At 42.4% G+C, this 20047-nt stretch overlaps 1 protein-coding gene across 1 annotated transcript in view; it reads left to right on the top strand.

The window, feature by feature from the left end:
- LOC311040609 (FERM and PDZ domain-containing protein 4-like) overlaps positions 1-20047 on the top strand; it is a gene marked incomplete at its 5' end in the record, with an annotated part of 118311 nt that overhangs the window by 85064 nt on the left and 13200 nt on the right. The window contains 8 exons of the mRNA XM_084050939.1: positions 241-286; positions 2049-2153; positions 2399-2506; positions 11036-11167; positions 13022-13141; positions 14545-14681; positions 17396-17522; positions 19844-19933. Of these exons, the coding sequence (XP_083907065.1) occupies positions 241-286; positions 2049-2153; positions 2399-2506; positions 11036-11167; positions 13022-13141; positions 14545-14681; positions 17396-17522; positions 19844-19933 (865 nt within the window). The remainder of the gene's footprint in view (positions 1-240; positions 287-2048; positions 2154-2398; positions 2507-11035; positions 11168-13021; positions 13142-14544; positions 14682-17395; positions 17523-19843; positions 19934-20047) is intronic.

Raw genomic sequence — 20047 nt, 5'->3', positions numbered from 1 at the left:
CTATTTTTGAATGGCCCAAAGTATAAAATAATGGTTAAAGTGGTTAAAATCTAAAATAACAGATGCTTTTCCTGGTCTTAATGGATCAAACCAGATATCCCTTTTCTGGATCATGGCACACTTTAAAAACATGTTCACGGGCTCCCTCATATGACCACTTAACGCTGCAGCCTTTTCCATTGAAATATAATGTTCTGTTGATGCTGAACAGTAATCAATTATTGTCTTCTCTCACTCCAGGAGCTGCAAAGAGTCCATTGTGTTGACTGTTATCCAGCCCTACCCTGTGAGTACAACTTCAACTTGTAGGATTTCAAGTTTATTGTCGTGTCAAGTTTCAGTAACAATAGGCTCTATTCACAGCAGCCATATTATGAAGACATTCACAGGTGTTACCAATGATACGAATGAGGGCTCTGTTCCATTCTGGTCAAACAGAGTCAGGGTGCTAATATTGTGCATGTTGGCCCACTGGAAACACTCTGTAACACCAGGGTCTACAGTTGGGGTCCAGGGACCCTCATGGGCTTCCAAATGGCTGCTTACAGGTGTGTAACTCTGAGAGTGTACAAATGGAACCAAATGGACCCGTTACGGGTCCATTTGGTTCCATTTGTACACTCTCAGAGTTATGGGGGTCGTGGAAACCACTGTGCTAGACTAAATGGAACAGAGCCTTCATTAGTATCATTGGTAACACCTGTGAATATCTTCATAATATGGTTGCTGTGAATAGAGCCTATTCATTCTTTTCCAACGATTTGCAGTCACAAAAATAGATCATCTTTGCAACAGTGGTTCTCAAACTTTTTCATGTCACAGACCTCCATCTCAAAATGTTTTTGTTCTGGGACCCCCCAGAAGCAAAGATTTGAGTTACAAATATTTGCTTTAAAAAATAAATATTCAAAGATTTGCACACATTTTCTAAGATTTTTCGTAGCAGATCTACAAGGTCATAGCTGCTGCGCTATGAGCTTGTAGATCTGCTGTTTTTGAATAGCCAAAGTATAAAATATGGATAAAGGGGTTAAAATGATTGTGACGCTTTATTAACTCATTTTGCTGGGGAACCGCTGGTACCCCCCCCCCAAGGACCCCTGGGAACCAATGCTTTACAAAAGGAAAATGTCAAATAACTAAATCAAATATACATAAGGTGTGTAATGTCTAATTCATTGCCCGTTGTGCGGTGGGTCTTGCGCCGAAAATAGCCAATCTACAAGCAGATCACATCCGCTTATAAATCGGGCTTACGGCAGAGTACCTCAGTCTCTTGTGTCGAGTGAGAGACATCACTTAGCAGCAGATATCAAATATGTATGAAATGTGTGGGAATGGAGTATATATGCACAGTCATATAGAGGCAGATGGGCTGCAGCAGCAGAAGACCACACTGACTGCGTTGCCAGTCCTGTCAGCTATAAGAACAGGAAACTGAGGCTATTTAATTCACACGGACTCACCAAAATTGAACTATAGCAAATTGGAAAAACTTTGTCTGGTCTGATGGTCTCGGTTTCTGCCAAAATTCAGATGGCAGGGTCAGAATTCTACATCTGCAACATGAAAGAAAGGTTGTATTCTGCCTTGTATCAATGGTTCAAGCGGCCAACACACATCTAAAAATATTTTCTAAATCCTAACAGTATGTTGCTATATCAGTGGACGTTTGTTGATGTTTTGTGTTTAACCTTCTGCAGCACTTTGGTCAGCTTTGGTTGTTTTAAATATACTTTATAAATAAAGTTTGATTTGATTTGAAACTGTGCTACAAAGTATAAAGGAATATATATGAGTATATATTCACAGCCATAAATGAAACAGGCTGAACTACAGTATGCTTGCATATACAGTACAGTGTATTGGGGGGCCAGTTCGGCTTCATTCAGCATCAGATAAGATGATAATAACTGATTGTTTAGTACTATGAGACAAACCGCTCCGATCTGATCTTTCACGGAGGTTCAAATTGAGCACATTTGGTGTCTATCTTTATTCTCTGCTCTTGTATCTTATGTTCTTGTCTTTCTCTCTTGCCCTGTTAGTCGCCTAAATCAGCGTTTATCAGTGCTGCCAAGAAAGCCAAGCTCAAGTCCAACCCTGTCAAAGTGCGATTTGCCGAGGAGGTTATCATCAATGGCCAGGTTCCAGTAAGTTCACTGACACACACACACACACACACACACACACACACACACACACACACACACACACACACACACACACACACACACACACTGAGTCTCGTTTCCAAACGTATTTGGAAATAAAATGTCAGTGCATTTTTTTATTGTCTTGTCTGCCGTATTATGGCCAATTGAGCATTGGCCATAATATCATACATAAACATATGTACACAAAGGGTCTCATTTCCTTCCTTCTGTAATCCTTGCAGAACTCTGTGAAGGACAACTGTCTTCTGTTCATGCCAAATGTCCTCAAGGTTTACCTGGAGAACGGACAGACCAAGTCCTTTCGCTTCGACTGTAGCACCTCCATCAAGGTCAGTGTGTGTGTGTGTGTGTGTGTGTGTGTGTGTGTGTGTTTGAGTACGCATGTGTGCGTGCGTGCGTGTGTGCGTGCGTGTTTTCCTACACTCTGTTAGACACACTTCACAGCCTCTCTTAAATTAGAAATGTATTATATCATTGCTGTCAGGCAGAAACTTCTTAACTTTTTGTGTTTTTTTGTAAATGAACAGCCTACTTGATCATACTGCAGCTTCACACCAAAAGCATTAAAAGTAGCAGATCTGCAAGCTCGAGCTTGTAGATCTGCGTTACTTTTCCGAAAATAGTGACAATAGTAAGCTCCCAATGCAAGCTTGAAGATGTGCTATTTTCGCTACTTCTGTGCGGCACTCTTGTTACGACGAACTTGGGCATTCATTTGTGTAGAAACATACAGTAACTGAAATAATTAAATAGTAAATTGAATAATAGTTGAAACGTGGACATACCTGTTTATGCTCAACACAGCGACAATATCTTCTGTGTGTGTGTGTGTGTGTGTGTGTGTGTGTGTGTGTGTGTGTGTGTGTGTGTGTGTGTGTGTGTGTGTGTGTGTGTGTGTGTGTGTGTGTGTGTGTGTGTGTGTGTGTGTGTGTGTGTGTGTGTGTGTGTGTGTGTGTGTGTGTGTGTGTGTGTGTGCGCGCGTGTGAGAGAGAGAGAGAGAGAGTAAACACACTCCACACTTTCTCTGACACTGCATTATTTGTGTACTCTCTGTAATGAGAGAGGCTCTAATAGGGAGAAGATGAATATGCCTCGATGTAAACAAACTCACTAAACTTTGAACGTCGAAGTCGCTCTGACAGATTTATTTTTTATGTTTAAACCATTAAGATCGGGAACGCATCTGTGTCATTTTAAGATTTCTTTGGCTATTCAAAAAATACAAGCTCATAGCGCGGCACCAAGAGCCGTGCTATGAGCTTGTAGATCTGCTATTTTTAGCGGTGCCAACCGCTCTATACGTGGCTTTGACTCGGTGTCTGTGTGTCTGTGTGTCTGTCTGTCTGTGTGTCTGTCTGTCTGTGTGTCCGTATGAGCCCGGGATGAGCACGGCAAAGAAGCAACACATACAAACACACGCACACACACACACACACACACACGGACTTGGAGATTGCCTATGCCATCTCTCCTCTCATTTGCCACACGTGCCACCGGTTATCAAAGAGGGGTCCAGGGACGTCCGCCCGTATGAGCACGGGATGAGCACGGGATTTTAAACAGCTATAACTCCAGTTTGCAGCATGCCACCAAGTCCAAATTTGGTATGTGGACTTACACCACCAATACGGGACCAGCATGCATTGCTCAAGCCCCGCCCCCTCTGTCTTCCCATTGGCTGGCCTTTAAACAGCCATAACTCAAGTTCGCAGCATGCTACGGAGTACAAATTTTGGACATGGACTAAAACCACCAATAGGGACAAACTGTAATTACTTAAGCCCCGCCCCCTCTGTCTGCCCATTGGCTGGGCTTTAAACAGCCATTATTCCAGTTTGCAGCATGCTACCAAGTACAAATTTGGTAAGTGGACTCAGACCACCAATAGGGACGAACTGAAATGAGTTAAGCCCCGCCCCAAAGGCACCGCTTCCTTCACACAGGGTGTGATTTTTTTTTTTTTTCTTTCAGTTTACAGCAGGGGTCTTCAACAGGGGGTCCGGGACCCCTAGGGGGTCCTCAGAGTTACTACAGGGGGTCCGCCAAATCTTTATGTGATATGATTTTTCTTTTTACCATAACCACTCGAAACCTATCATCCCTTTTCTGAGGAGAACTTTAGCAAAAAATAGCAGATCTACAAGCAGGGGTGCACATAACTGGTGCGCAGGTGCGCATGCGCACCCAAAATAAAAAATGCGCACCACATCAGGCGACGCGAGGCGCTTTTGCGCACCGACAGCTGGGACAGGAATCTCCAAGCTTTTATTTTTTAGCAAAACTAAAAAATAAAAGCCTGGAGATCGAGGCTAGGAATTTACTTCCTGAAGCCACACTCACACAATCACTCTAAAGCACCCGTCGGCCCCATGTACAGCCATTCGGTACAGGGGGAGAGATATGACTCGCATCGCCTCGCATTGCCTCGCTGGCTGCGTGCAGCAGCGGCTGTTAGAGGCACTCGTCACCGATGATGAACGCACCGTAATGGTGCAAAATATGCCGTGAACGTCCCAATCTGGCGGATAAAATTAGCGCAGCAGCAGAGGGCACCAACCTTGGGGGCTTTATCTAACAGCGTGAGAAAAAAAAACGGCGAAAATCGGCGGAATTTAGAAGCAGAGCGTCCTTTTTTTCTCCCCCCCCCCCCCCCGTTGACAAAACTGTCCGGTGGGCACCGTGTGGACCCCCCCCCCCCCCCCCCCCCCCCGTTGACAAAACTGTCCGGGCTACCCCCCCCCCCCCCCCCCCCCCGTTGACAAAACGGGACGGGCGCCATGCGCACCAAGTCACATGTCCAGGTGCTCTTCTGCGTACCAGACCGAAAAAGTTATGTGCACCCCTGTCTACAAGCCCACAACGCCTCGCGCTGCGAGGCGTTGTGGGCTTGTAGATCGGCTATTTTTGGCAAAGAGATATAGGTGTAGAGGGAAAAAAGAGCAGACCAAGTAAAAAAAAAAAAGTATAATTTACTTGAGCACCTGCCCCTCAAAATGTCTGTGCACGCCACTGCCACAGACACACTCAACAGGAAAGCAGTGTTGATTTCGTTGACTAAAACTATGAGGAAGAATGTTCGTCGACTACCTTTTTTCACTGACGAAAACTAAATAAAAACTAAGTTATGATGACTGAAACTAAGACTAAATATATTGACAATTTTCGTCAACAAATAAAAACTAGACTAAAATGTCAAGGAGGGACTAGTGGAGAAAAGAACAAGAACTACGTCTGTTTTCCCCGGACCCCACGTTGAGAAACACTGCCCTTACATCATCGTATAAAAGAGTGTGTTACTGAAAAGTAACAGTGTGGTGGACACATATACAAGGTTTTCACCAGTGGTGTAAAGTAACTAAGTACATTTACTTAAGTACTGTACTTAACTCTCTCACTGCCAGACTTATTTCTGGCTGCGTTTGGCCACTGGCAGAGATTTTTTCGATTTTCTTACCTTTTTCAAGTAGTCACAGAATATGTATCTCCAGTATGATCGATTCCCTGATGGTTGCTAATCACTGAGGGTTATACTGTGTGGTTTCACAAATGTCAACGAGGTCATCGCGACCTCGTTGACATTAATTGTCTGCCTTTGAAAATAACGTGTCTGGGCCAAAAATACATAGTAAAAAAAAAAGTACACAGGAGCCGAGATACAGCCTTTTTAAGTAATAAGTTAAACAAGAAGTGAATGGAGCAGCAAATCTTCAGATCATGATATCTTGGGTTCTGAACGTTTTTTTCCAAATATATATATACAGGTATATATATATATATATATATATTTATTTATTTATTTTCAAAAACTCATTATAATTCGTTATTGGCAGCCAGAGAGTTAAGTACAATTTTGAGGTATTTTTTACTGGAGTATTTCCAATTTTCAGTACTTTTACTTCTACTCCACTACATCTAAGAGGCAAATATTGTACTGGCAGAGATGTGCGCTCCACTGAGCATGTGAACCTTTCTAGTGGTTTTTAGTCATGGCTGCCAGTTCCCACCTGATGTCGTGAGGGAGTTGTGACTGCTCCACACCGTACTGAATAACTACTAGCTTGCATAATGTCTTCAGTGTTGGACTTAAATCTAAGATATACAGATCATCAGAGAGATTGAGGTCTACTTGTTTTTTCCGATCTCCAAAGAGTATGATACGATCTCCCACCATGCAACAGCACATATGCAACGTCTGAGAAGGGCTGTTTCCCTTGACTTCAACCTTATTCCAGGTGAAGGTCACTGGGTTGAATTTCCACACATAGTAGCCACCATATATGTACAGCTCTCCATTGTAGGCAAAGGCTGAATGACCCCAGCGTCTTTCTGGGAGAGGCTGTGCAGGAGGTGTGTTCAGCCAGTTGTTGGTCTCTGTGTCAAACACTCTGATTTTGTAGATGACTCCCTGGTCCCTATAGGAACCCCTGCCCCCAAATACAAACATCTTTGTCCCGATGATGGTGGCAGAGTGACAATCTGAAGCAGGTGGTGGAGTTCCTCTGGTGTTAATTAAAGCCCAGACCATTGTGGTGGTGTCCAACTTGTACATCTCGTTCCTGCGTCCTCCATAGTATCCTCCATAGATATACATGACCTTCTCCAAGACACAGGCTGTGTGGTGGCACCTCCCCTCTGGAACAGTTCCAGACATCTCGGGCTTGAACCATCTGTGGGAGTCAACATCAAATCCATAGAGCAGGTTGCAGTAAGGATATCCTCCCCAGATGTAGACGCAATCTGCTATAAGTACAGCTGTGTGGCCCAGGCGCCTGGAGGGAACATCAGGGGGACCTTCTCCTCTTCCATTTGTCCATGGGGGCAACTTCCTCCAGCGCAGGGACACTGTATTAAATATGTGGACCTCCATCTGAACACTGTTGTTCTTCTGATAGTTTCCTTCAAATGAGTACACCTTGTGTCCGACTACCACAGCAGCTGGGCTGGAATTAACATGTCCTTTCAGATGTATCGTCCAGTGAAACATTTCACACACCAACACCACTGTGAATCAGTGCAACTAATTAACAGAAAGGGTGTTGGAAGGCAGGGCAATTTATTCCCATAAGTTGCTGAATGGTGTTGTGTTAGAAAATACAATAAATACATTTAAAAGGACAATTACTTCTGATGTAATCATGATGTTGTGATATCATTGCATGATGACATCATTAAATGGAATAGCTAATGACGTTACTCAACCTGAATGTCTATTTGAGCTAAATCTATGATCAGATTTTTGTCAGTACTATGACATTTCCATATTTGGGCAAAAATGTGATAAAGACGCGGAGGATTTCCCCTTTAACCGGGCACTGCTGATTATCAGGTCTGTAGATCTGCTTTCTGTTTTTTTATCGTGAAAATTTGTGCAAATCTGTGCTTCTGGGGGTCCCTTTGAGAACCACTGATTATAGCAATGAGTAAAAAAAAAAAAGGATTTAGAAGACATTTGTAGAATCCCCCAGAAGCAAATATTTGAGTAACAAATGTTCGCTTAAAAAAAAATATATAAAGATTTGCACACATTTTCAAGAGTAAAAAAAAAAGGCAGATCTACAAGCTTATATCGCGGAACTCGGTTTTGAATAGCCAAAGAAATAAAAAAATGACACACAGATGCGTTCCCGGTGTTAATGGGTTAAAGCCCTGGGTATTCACACCACAACAGTTTACTGTCCCTGTCGGACAGAAATCTATCTCCATATTTACACTTTGTGTTGTTTTTGTCCGTAAACGAATGCCCCTACATCAGTGTGTCTTGAACTGTTTCATGTCAAGGACCCCCACATTAATTCGTATTTTGCTGCGGACCCCCATCTGAAAATATGCCAAGGACCCCCGTACTAGATTTGTGTTATCTAATCATTTTTTCAAGACTTTTTGGATAATAGCCGCTGCACACTTTTGCTGGGGAACCCCATAGAACCCTCCAAAGGACCCCTGGGGGTCCCCGGACCCCACGTTGAGAAACACTGCCCTTACATCATCGCATAGAGTGTGTTACTGAAAAGTAACGGTGTGGTGGACATACAAGGTTTCCACCAGTGGCGTAAAGTAACTAAGTACATTACTCAAGTACTGTACTTAAGTACAATTTTGAGGTATTTTTGGCCGGTGCAACCGCCCCTATATGTGAGGTTTGGACATCGACCCAATTGCACCCCCCCAACCCTGCGCTGTGATTGGCCACCATTGTACCCCCCTAACCCTGCACCGTGATTGGCCACCATGACTCTATTCAGAACTGTGATTGGCTAGAAACACATGACACATGTGCATAGCCCTATAAATAGGACTGGCGTAAAGTAACTAAGTACATTACTCAAGTACTGTATTAAGTACAATTTTGAGGTATTTTTAGCGGCGCTAGCCGCTCTATACTTTTAGGTATAGAGCGGTATAGAGCGGATCCTGCTCTATAGGTATAGAGCGGATCCTGCTCTATACCTGACTTTGTCCGTGTCCGTGAACGTTCTGATTGGTCAGGTCCGTCAACGTTCTGATTGGTCAGGTCCGTCAACGTTCTGATTGGTCAGGTCCGTCAACGTTCTGATTGGTCAGGTGCGTCAACAAAGTGATTGGTCAAGCTTCACATGACACATGGCTATAAACACATTATAAACACATATCGATGACAAAATGTATCAAAGGCGCCGCTACCTTCACACAGGGTGTGATTTTTTTTTTAACCGTGGAAAATGTGTACAGATCTTTCAATATGTATTGTTTTTAACTCCGATCTGTGCTTCTGGGTGTCCCTGGAACAACATATTTTGAGATGGGGGTCTGCGGCCAAAATACATCAAAATACAAATACATATCATTTTGGGTGGTCCTAGACATGGAAATGTTGGAGCACCACTGATTTAGATCTTTCAAAAAATAGCAGATCTACAAGCTCATATATCTGCTATTTTTGAATAGCTAAAGACATTTTTAAAAATGACACTGACAGATGCGTTCCCGGTCTTGACGCGATAATAAAAAAAAACTTGGTATTGGTAGCACATTATTCTTATTTAGAGGAAAGTGGTTATTTGCTGGCTGACGGAGCACTTGCAGTCGGTGATTTCAGCCTGATTTAAACTTTCTCCCACAATGGCTGTCGTGCGCCAAAAATAGCCGATAAGGGGGTGGAATATAAATTAAACTTTATACATTAATGGCTTTTTTTTTTTTTGTACTTCCATTCCCCACCTGGGAGTCAGACTTCTGCTGTTGGCTGCTGAGGCGCTTCAGTGGAGCGCTATGGCGGAGGTTGAAGGCTAATTTATAGTGAGCGGGTCGCTCACGTAACGAAATACGTGATTCAACATGATTCAACCCTTCGTCAGTGAAAACACAGCAATGTGGCATCGCTGCCATGCGACATGATGACCGCGCCATTAAGTCTAAATTAGCATTAACCCATTGAGACCTGAAGCCGATTCTACATGTCTCCTAAATCTCAACAGTTTTCTGAAAAATGTATGTTTCTATATCAGTGGTGCTCAATCTTTTTCATGTCAAGGACCCCCAAAATTATATGTATTTGGCCGGACCTCCACCAAAATATTTAGTCCCAGGGACCCCCCAGAAGCAAAGATTTGAGTTAAAAATGTTCGCTTTAAAAATATGTATATTCAAAGATTTGCACACATTTTCACAATTTTTGAATAGCCCAAAGTGTAAAATAATGCTTTTTAACTCAAATCTAAAAATGACACAGTTCCAGGTCTTAATGGGTTTCTCCTCTGTCTCGTACTTGTCATGTAGACACCAGTGTCTCTTTCTTGTCATGTAGACACCAGTGTCTCTTTCTTGTCATGTAGACACCAGTGTCTCGTTCTTGTCATGTAGACGCCAGTGTCTCGTTCTTGTCATGTAGACACCAGTGTCTCTTTCTTGTCATGTAGACGGACACCAGTGTCTCTTTCTTGTCATGTAGACGCCAGTGTCTCTTTCTTGTCATGTAGACACCAGTGTCTCTTTCTTGTCATGTAGACACCAGTGGCTCTTTCTTGTCGTGTAGACACCAGTGTCTCGTTCTTGTCATGTAGACACCAGTTTCTCTTTCTTGTCATGTAGGCACCAGTGTCTCTTTCTTGTCATGTAGACACCAGTGTCTCTTTCTTGTCATGTAGACACCAGTGTCTTTTGTTGAGGTTCTGAATTCTTAGCTCCCCTGAGTCCCCATCTTTAAACCAATCCAGTAACTTTGATTGGTGCAGGGCTGAGCATGGATCAGATTGTAAATACCATCATTTATTTATTTCACTGCAGATAGTCTACATATTAAATCCTTAACCCTTAAATTCAAATCATTCTTTAAATGGACTAAAACATTGTTTTATTTGATGTCCTGGCATTTGGCCTTTGTGCCCTCAAAAAATGGACAACACCAAAGGCCAAGTGGCCTTGCCCCTAAAATGACAAAATTCCAGGCCTGACGTTTTATTATTACAAAGGCAACATTTCGACCATCTAGAGTCTAGACTCTAGACGTTGCCCTTGTAATAATAAAACGTTGTCTTTGGGGGGAGGGCTATAAGTCAGTGTGCCGATATTTTACCTCTCTTTGATTGCCGCATTTTTATCCAACACCTGTCCTGAATACTTAAGATTGTGCACACAATCTCCTCATTGAACTGTTACTGTTATTGTTAATGCTACTGTCTTGTTAATGCTGTGCATTGGTTAGATATTTATAAAAGCAACAGACTGTCACGGTCACTTAAAAAAAAGCTTATAGATCAGCTGTTCTCGGTGGATGTTCGCCCGAGAATATGGACACTAAGGAGGGTTTAAGTTGTTGACGATTTACGACGAGGTATAAACGTGTGTGTTTGTGTTGTGTTGCGTCGTTGTGCTTCATGCAGGACGTGAACCTCACCCTGCAGGAGAAGCTGTCCATCAAATGCATGGAGTACTTCTCTCTGATGCTGGAGGAGAGGAGAGACGGCTGCCCCAGCAGACTGCTGCTGCTGCATGAGCAGGAGATGCTCACTCAGGTAATATTATTTGTTTGTCTACTTGTTTGTTTTGTCTACGATTCCTTCCATTCTGTATTGATGTGGTACCATAGGAGAGATAACAGGCAAACGTTGATCAAAATAACAATTCTTTAATTAAGTAATGCAGATGTTTATAATAATAATTTAACTCTTGAGAGCGTAAAATGAAACCAAATCGACCTGTAAGGGTCCATTTGGTTTCATTTTGGGACCCATAAGGGTCCATTTGGCGGCCAACTCTCCATCATTTAGCTGGGGACCACCTGGAACCTGCTCAAGGACCACTGATGATCCCCGGACCACTGTTTGAGAACCACTGGTTTACAAGGCACAATTTTACGATATCAGCACGTTTATATTCACATAATGGATTCCATTACAGCTCAGTTCTGTCTTTTCTCTCAAGCTTGACATTTAAAATTTGCCACAACAAAAGACCCTTTTCTAAAACATATCTCAGGTTTTTAATAATCATCTAACTCAAGGAAATCAACACAAATAGAAGCCATTTTTACTAACAAATACCTGTCTTATATCATCATTTTTAGAGAAAAAAAAATTTTAGTTCACAAAACAGACAGTATTTCTCTTCATCTGTAGTGGCATTAACCTGACAGTTTCTAGAGCTAATGATATACAAGACAACTGTCTCTCTTTCTTTCCCTCTCTCTCTTCTCTCTCTCTCTCTCTCTCTCTCTCTCTCTCTCTCTCTCTCTCTCTCTCTCTCTCTCTCTCTCTCTCTCTCTTCTTTTCCTCTCTCTCTCTCTCTCTCTCTGTCTCTCTCTATCTTTCTCTCTCACTCTCTTGCTCTGCATATCTTTCGCTCTTTCTCTCTCTTTCTCTAACTTTTGCCTTACTTATGCCGTCACACACGCGCGCGCGCATACATGCATGCACACATTCCTGATCAGTATTCTCGTTGCATTTGGACTTTGGTGTCATTTATCAGACCAGGCACAGGGACAGAGGCGACAGTTCACATCACAAGCACGCACACACACGCACGCACACGCACGCACACACACACACGCACGCACACACACACACACGCACGCACGCACGCACGCACACACACACGGACCCACACATGCGCACACACGCACACACACACGCACGCACATGCACATACGCACACACACACACGCACAGTCGAGCGCACACACACACCACTACATTGTAATGAAGGTGTGTGAGCTCACAAGAGGACAGATTTAATATTCACCACACACACACACACACACACACACACACACACACACACACACACACACACACACTTGATCTCCGAGGCTCTGTGTGTTAAGCAGACGATGGACAGATAAAGTCTTTCAAAGGGAGATGCTTTGCCAGCATCTTATCTTGAACGACGCCTTACCCTTTATGCCTAAACTTATAAGAGATATTTGACTTATTTGAAAAACATTTTTAAAATAGTTCAACTAGGCGATCTACATTGACATGTTGTGAGCTTGTAGATCGGCTATTTTTAAATGTTTTTCAAAATAGTAAAAAAAACTAAAAAAGGTTTAGGGATAAGGCCCCTTTAAATCCTATATGCTTTATTTACCGGAGTCCCCCAGGGGTCTATACTAGGCCCCTACAGTTTTTTTCCCCTCTACACCTGTGGTTCTCAACCTGTGGGCCGGGGCCCACTCGGATAGAGATTAAAAGTGTTGAACTCTTGGACTCTGTGTGGATGCAAGTACCCATTTTTGGATGCAGCTCTCGCAGACGCATTATTGTGATTTATTGAAAAACAGTTGTCTTTTCTCATCCATCTTCAAATATGTGTCTCTCTCTCTCTCTCTCTCTCTCTCTCTCTCTCTCTCTCTACTCTCTCTCTCCCCTCAGGTGACCCAGCGGGCGGGCTCAGATAAGATGAAGTGTTTCTTTAGGATCAGCTTCGTGCCCAGGGATCCTGTGGAGCTGCTGAGGAGAGACGCGGTGGCGTTTGAGTACCTCTACATACAGGTAGAACTACACCAGCTCAGTGGCCTTGTGGATAGAGTGTCCGCCCTGAGATTGGGAGGCCAGGGTTCAATTAATCTGAGTTACCAGAAGTTTTCGCCAGCTCTGGCGAGGAACTTCTGGGCCAGAGCCCTGGTATTTGTGGGCGGGATGTAACTTACGCTCAGAATCTGAGCGGACACGCCTCTTACCGGTCTGAGAGCTGTGCAACTCGTCTAAAAAGTCCGACGAGAGGCAAACAGCACTACACAACAATGGCGGCCGCAATTTTTCAAGGGGAAATTGCTTCCCGTCGCTCCTATTTACATGCAACACCCACTGCATGTGGATCCCGACCCCTTTTCTTCATTGGCTGTTGATTTGAATCAGAACGCAGTGGCCGCGCCCCTGCTGTCCAAGCTCCGACGCAATGCCTCCCAGACTATGGTTCAATTCACCCGGCCGGGTCACACTAAAGACTTCCCTGTACTCAGTACAGGTTGGGGGTGAGGGTAACCCTGCGTTTTAACAGCGGGCAATACTGGGCGACGTCGCCCAAAAATATAATGAAAGTCTATGAGAGCCGGCGATCGGGCGATGCCGGGCGATGCCGGGCGACATCGTCCAAAAGATGGATTTTCTTTATCTTTTTGGGCGATGTCGCCCGGCATCGCCCAGAGTTGCCCGCTGTTAAAACGTACCGTAAGTCTCTGCAACATACTAGGGTCATGTCCGGGGGATGTACTTGTACATCAAGCCGCCTCACGCTACAGAAACGGTACAGTAGATAGGCTCCTGACCTATGGGCCTCAGGGCTCGGCAAGGCTTACTTAACAAGAGTTGTTCTGATACCGATATACCAGTATTGCAATTTTAACCCATAAGACCTGAAGCCGATTCTACAAAGTCTTCTAAATCGCAACAGTTTTCTAAAAAGAATATGTTTCTATACTAGTGGTTCTCAAACGTTTGCATAATTGTCAAGGACCCTCAAATTGATGTATGTATTTGGCCGCGGACCCCCATCTCAAAATATTTGGTTCCAGGGACCCCCTAGAAGCAAAGATTTGAGTTAAAAATGTTTGCTTTAAAAGAATATATATTCACAGATTTGCACACATTTTCACAATTTTTCATTGTTCAATAGCATATATTGTATATCTGCCGTCACACTTGTATGCTTTACCCACCCTGAAATAATGATCACGGTATCCATTAATCAGTTTCCTGACTTTGCTATCTTGTTCAGAGGGCTAGATGATGAAGTGGAGGATTTCTTAAAAACAGAGATAAGCCAGATTGATACAGTATAATGTTCTGATGAAGGCCAACAAGGCCCCAAACATTAGCATTTATTTGTCTGGCCGAGATAAATTGGTGAAATTTATCTCGAAACTTTTGTCATTTTTTTCTCCGGCTTGCTGTAGAGTTGCAACGATGTGGTGCTGGAACGCTTTGGCCCGGAGCTCAAGTACGACGCTGCCCTCCGATTGGCCGCTCTGCAGATGTACATCCTCACCATGACAACCAGACAGACCCAGAAGGTCTCTCTCAAATACATCCAGTAAGTTTAATGTCTGTTTGTTTGTTTGTTGGTCGCTGTTGGGCAGAAACCTCTTATCTCCATACTCTTATCTTTTGGGGGGGTTTCGCGTAAATCAACGACCTACTTGATCATACTACAGCGCAGTGGTGTAAAGTAACTAAGTACATGTAGTCAAGTAAAATTTTGAGGTATTACTTTCTTCTTCAGTAATTACAGTTATCAATAATACATTTTATTATTACTATTTTCAAAAGATCTTTTATACATTTTGAACTTGTGATTGTGAAATGGGACATTCTGCACAATGGGTACATTTACTTTTGGTACTTTTAAGTATATTTTGATGCCCATACTTTTGTACTTTTACTCAAGTACATTTTTAATACTGAACTTTTACTTGTAACAGAGCATTTCCATATTGCAGTATTGATACTTCTACTTAAGTAATGAATGTGCGTAGGCTACTTCCTCCATCACTGCTACAGCGTCACACAAAAGCATCAAAAGTAGTTGATCTGCAAGCTCGAAACGTGGCACGAAGCGACACGTTTTGAGCTTGTAGATCTGCTACTCTTGCCGCTTTCGAATTTTTATCCTGGAAAGTAACAGTTTTGGACATACAGTGTATGAGGTTTCCACCCGACAGAGACGATATGCGCCACTGATATTGTCTGCAAGGTCAGACAAACACACAGCCACGGGGAAGTCTATTAACAATAAATAGCAGAGATATAGACTGAACTTGTCCATAATCTCGGCTTGAAAGACACAGTCAAGGTAGTTCCCACCAGGATAAATGTTGAATAAGATACGACGAGAAAACTTTTATTGTCTATTAAAATTTGCATAACATTTTAATATGCCTTCGGCGTTCTGGCAAACACTGTGTAAAACAAGACAATAAAAACCACAGCTAAAAAGCCATACATCCATAAAACACAATACAATACACTTTCAATGGCAGGAGATGTCTTTATCCGAGGACATCTTCTCCCGTATGATCGCAAACGCCAAAGTCATTACAGCAGAAATGACGTTGTCTTTGAAAATAAGCTCTCTGGTTTTATTAGTGTTTTATCCTTTTGACAGATATGTAGAGATACCATTACGTTTAACTAGGGTTGTCCGATATTGGCTTTTTTACCGATAACCGATATACCGATATTGTCCAACTCTTAATTACCGATACCGATATCAACCGATACCGATATATGCGGGGATTACTGTGATTAGGGTAAGCTTAAATTTCATATCACACACACCATATACAGTAAAAACTCCTGTAACTTATTTATAAAGCAAAAAAAAAAAACGATACCGATATTTTCCCGATATCGATTTTTATGCTAATATCGGCCGATAATATCGGGAGGCCGATAATATCGGACATCCCTACGTTTAACTTTTTTTTTATATTGATGCTATATTTTTATTAGGCATGTAACGATTTATCATAAATTGATTAAAATTGTTTCAAACTGGTGGCAATTTATATCGATTTAATAAAATATTTATCGCGATGCAAACAGCAGGAGAAAAAAAGAAAATACAGGATCTTTGTAAGAGAATTGATTTTGAAAAATAGTTTTCAGTCATTTGCTACTGTATAAGAGGATAAGAGAAAACACAGTATTGTAGAAATAATATTAAAGAGAAGAAAATACTGGATTTGTGTAAGAGAAATAAAAAATAATATATATCTCTGGAAATTAATTTTGTGTTAAAAAAATCATATCGTGAACCTATTCGTACGGTGAGTTGAGTGAATCATTACATGCCTATGCTATAATATTATTATGTGTTTTCGGCTTTGTCGGGTGTCAATATATGAACACAATTGGCCCATTTTTGAGGGAGGAAAGCCGGGTGGGGAGGGTGACACGTGTCACTGCAGTGACACCTACTGGCTGGGGGCAGCACCTGTCAGCAGGGAGTGTTGGGCGGGAGGAGTAGGACGAAGGACCTACGTCCTCCCGGTGGGGGCTCCTCACTGACAGGTGAGTCAGTAGGATACGACAGCAGTGACAACACACAGAAATGTGTGCGGGGAGGAATGAATTGGCCAAAAGAAGAGAAAAGGAACTACAAGAACAGACACATCTACTGTATAGACACAAGTAGCTTCAAGAAATAATAGATCTAGACTGAGATAGCTGTAGATAACAACCTATCTAGATCTACCTGATACAGGTAGGGACAACGTTTCCATATAATCCGAATAAGGTTGCCAAATCTTCAAAAATGTGTCAAACCCATTTCTCAGAAGATAAGTAATCTTATCAAGAGGAACACAACTGTTCATTTCTGAGAACCATCTCGCAATGAGGAGGGGGGAGTCAGACGTCCATGTTATTGCAATACATTTCCGAGCAACTCCAAGTGCCACCTCTATAAATTCAATTTTGTTTTGAGCTTGTAGATCTAATATTTTTTGTAGATCGGCTATTTTTGGCAAAGAGGTTATAGGTGTAGAGGGAAAAAAGAGCAGACTAAGTAAAAAAAACAACTTTAATCTGAAACACAATTTTGTACAATATAGAGTAGGGGGTCCCTGCTTCATCTCTCTCTCAGCTAGGGGGTCCTTGACCTGAAAACGTTGAAGACCCCTGCCATGTACAGTACAATGCAAAAAGGAGCCTTCTTCTGTACCACGCCTAAAACATACATCTCAGATTTGTATCTATGCAACTTTTGAGGTGTATAATAAAGCCCCCCTCTCTCCTCCCCAACAGGAAGGAGTGGGGTCTGTCGCTGTTCCTCCCTCCCGCCGTGCTGTCCAGCATGAAGGTGAAAAACATCAAGAAGGCTCTGACGCACATCCTCCGAACCAACCAGAACCTCGTGCCTCCCGGGAAGAAAGTACGCAACACATGTTCATTGTGTCTGCTCTTTTTTGCCCTTGCCAAAGAAGGAGCCGTGCACTCGGACGCCACCAGTCATAGATGCGTGTGTCTGTGTATAACGCACGCAAAGACAGACTTTTGACACACGCACACACACACTGTCTTTCTGATGCAATATATAGAAATACTTGCATACCTCAGCCCGTTTCTCTCCCCTTGTCAACCTCTAAGACCCTCTGTCATAACCGGGCCTTGAATACTAATGTGAAGAACAGCGTGAAGCAGCATCACACAGATGCAAAACTAGGTTGGTTCATAAACTTTTTCCAGCGGAGACCCAAAAGATACATTTGTCGTCTCCCTGGAACCCAAACTTATAAAAAACGCCTTATGAATTAATCACTTAAGGGATAGTTCACTCAAAAGAAAAAAAAATCTGTCGATTAGCTACCCCATGGAGACTTGAATTCATGGATATTCTTTAGTTTTTCTCGCATTCCTAAGTCTTTGTGTCTCCTAACGGAACCGCTGCCGGTCATCAAATTATTGGCTTAGGAATGTGACAAAAACAAAAAAATATCCATGAATTCAAGTCTCCATGGGGTGACTAATCGATAGAAAAAAAGTCCTTTTGGGGGTGAACTATCCCTTTAAGCCCAATTTGAAAATAGCCAGTAGCCTATAAACTCACAATGTGTCACGAAACAACACGTTACAAGCTTGTAGATTGGATATTTTACGCTATTATAAATACCATAAAGAATAGGGATTAAGTGGTTAAAAGAAAAGAAAAAAATATTGTACTTGCCTACAGTACAAGAGGACATTTTGAGTGGCCAAGATTTGTCCACCTAATACATTTGTGGAACAAGCGTTTTTTTTTTATAGTGTCCAAAATATATCCAAGTAAATGTAACAATAATTGATGTCCTTCCTTTCTTCCAAACCTCGAATGTGAAACATTTGCATGCATGACAGTGGCAGCTGGTTCATTAGAGAGAGACACACACACATACTACAGCCAAGAAACAAGCAAACAAATTCAGACTGATGCTCATTACGCTCTCCAAATCCTTGAGCCAGCCTGCTGCCTACATCAGATATTCACTCCTAGACTGCATTCCTGTTGTGGTTGTTACCAAGTGAAGGTTTCACACCCTTAACACATTCCCTGCCAGAGTTTATTCATAAGGTACTCACCCACTGCCAGCGTTTTTGAGTTTTATAGCCTTTTGAACCGTTCACAAAAAAATTATATCCATTAAAATCCGCGATCGGATGGTGTTTATAAACAGCAACGACGGACGTACGAGCCCTCATAATGTTTACACTTTTTCTTCTGTCATCCAAGGTTGCAGCCGTTACTACTTGGGTAAAAGAGGCTGCAAACGTCATATCCGTTTGGCTGTGACGTGGCTGTGACGTTTCCCCACCGGCCATCTTAGATTAGCTTAGCATCCGATCGGCTATCAGATCGTTTTTAAACACAAAGAGGATAACCGTTCGTCGATCAAAGAAAAGAAAATACAACCGGAGCTTACCATTCGTTTTTTAAACCGTGTGAAAACCATGATCTTTAGCCAAAACCAGGGAAAAACTGTTTTTTCAGGATAAAAAACGAACCGGAAACGGTTGTCGGAAATGTTCTCATAGGATGGGTCGGAAGCGTCATGAGGAAAAAAAAAAAATCAAGGATGGTACCAAAAATTTTTTTTTTCGTTATTAAACCACATAAAAAGACGATCCCGAGATATCTCGGGATACGCAGGTAACGGGTGGATTTAATGTCCCGAGATATCTCGGGATTGGCAGTATATGTGTTAAAGAAAAAACATTATTTTTTGTACATGCATTTTTGTTTTGCATCGTCATATTGTATGTATATACTGTAGGCCTATGTTATATTATGAATATTATATTATTGCCAATTATGGCCAGGGAGAGATTTTTTGTACACAATTCCATGCTGTATTGATGTGGTACCATTGGAGAGAACACAGGCAAACGTTGATCAAAATAATAATTCTTTAATTAAGTAATGCAGATGTTTAACAATAATTTAACTCTTGAGAGCGTAAAATGAAACCAAATGGACCCTACAGGTCCATTTGGTTTCATTTTACGCTCTCAAGAGTTAAAGATCTATAAGGATCCATTGTGTGCTCAATGGTGGTCCTCATCATTTAGCTGAGGACCACCTGGAACCCCCTCAAGGATCACTGGTGGTCCCCGGACCACAAGGTTGAGAACCACTGCTCTAAAACATTAAACACTCAACACAAACACAACACGTCTGGGAGTCAACACATGTGCTTCTTGTCTCCCTGTGTGCTACAGCTGACTGCTTTGCAGGCCAAGGTGCACTATCTGAGGTACCTGAGCGAACTCAGACTGTACGGAGGAAGGGAGTTCAAATCGATACTACTGGTAAGGGCTGTCCGCTCTCTAACGTTTGTTTACTTTGCACTTAACGCTGAGCAGAAACTTGTTTTGGTTCACACCGGGTCTATAAAACATTGTGTGTCCTCATGTATTCTGGGG

Source organism: Gymnoscopelus microlampas (genome assembly GCF_963454915.1).
Source record: "Gymnoscopelus microlampas genome assembly, chromosome: 24".
Taxonomy (NCBI): Eukaryota; Metazoa; Chordata; class Actinopteri; order Myctophiformes; family Myctophidae; genus Gymnoscopelus; species Gymnoscopelus microlampas.
The sequence above is the reverse complement of the archived record's forward strand: the minus strand, read 5'-3'. Positions and strand labels throughout refer to the sequence as shown.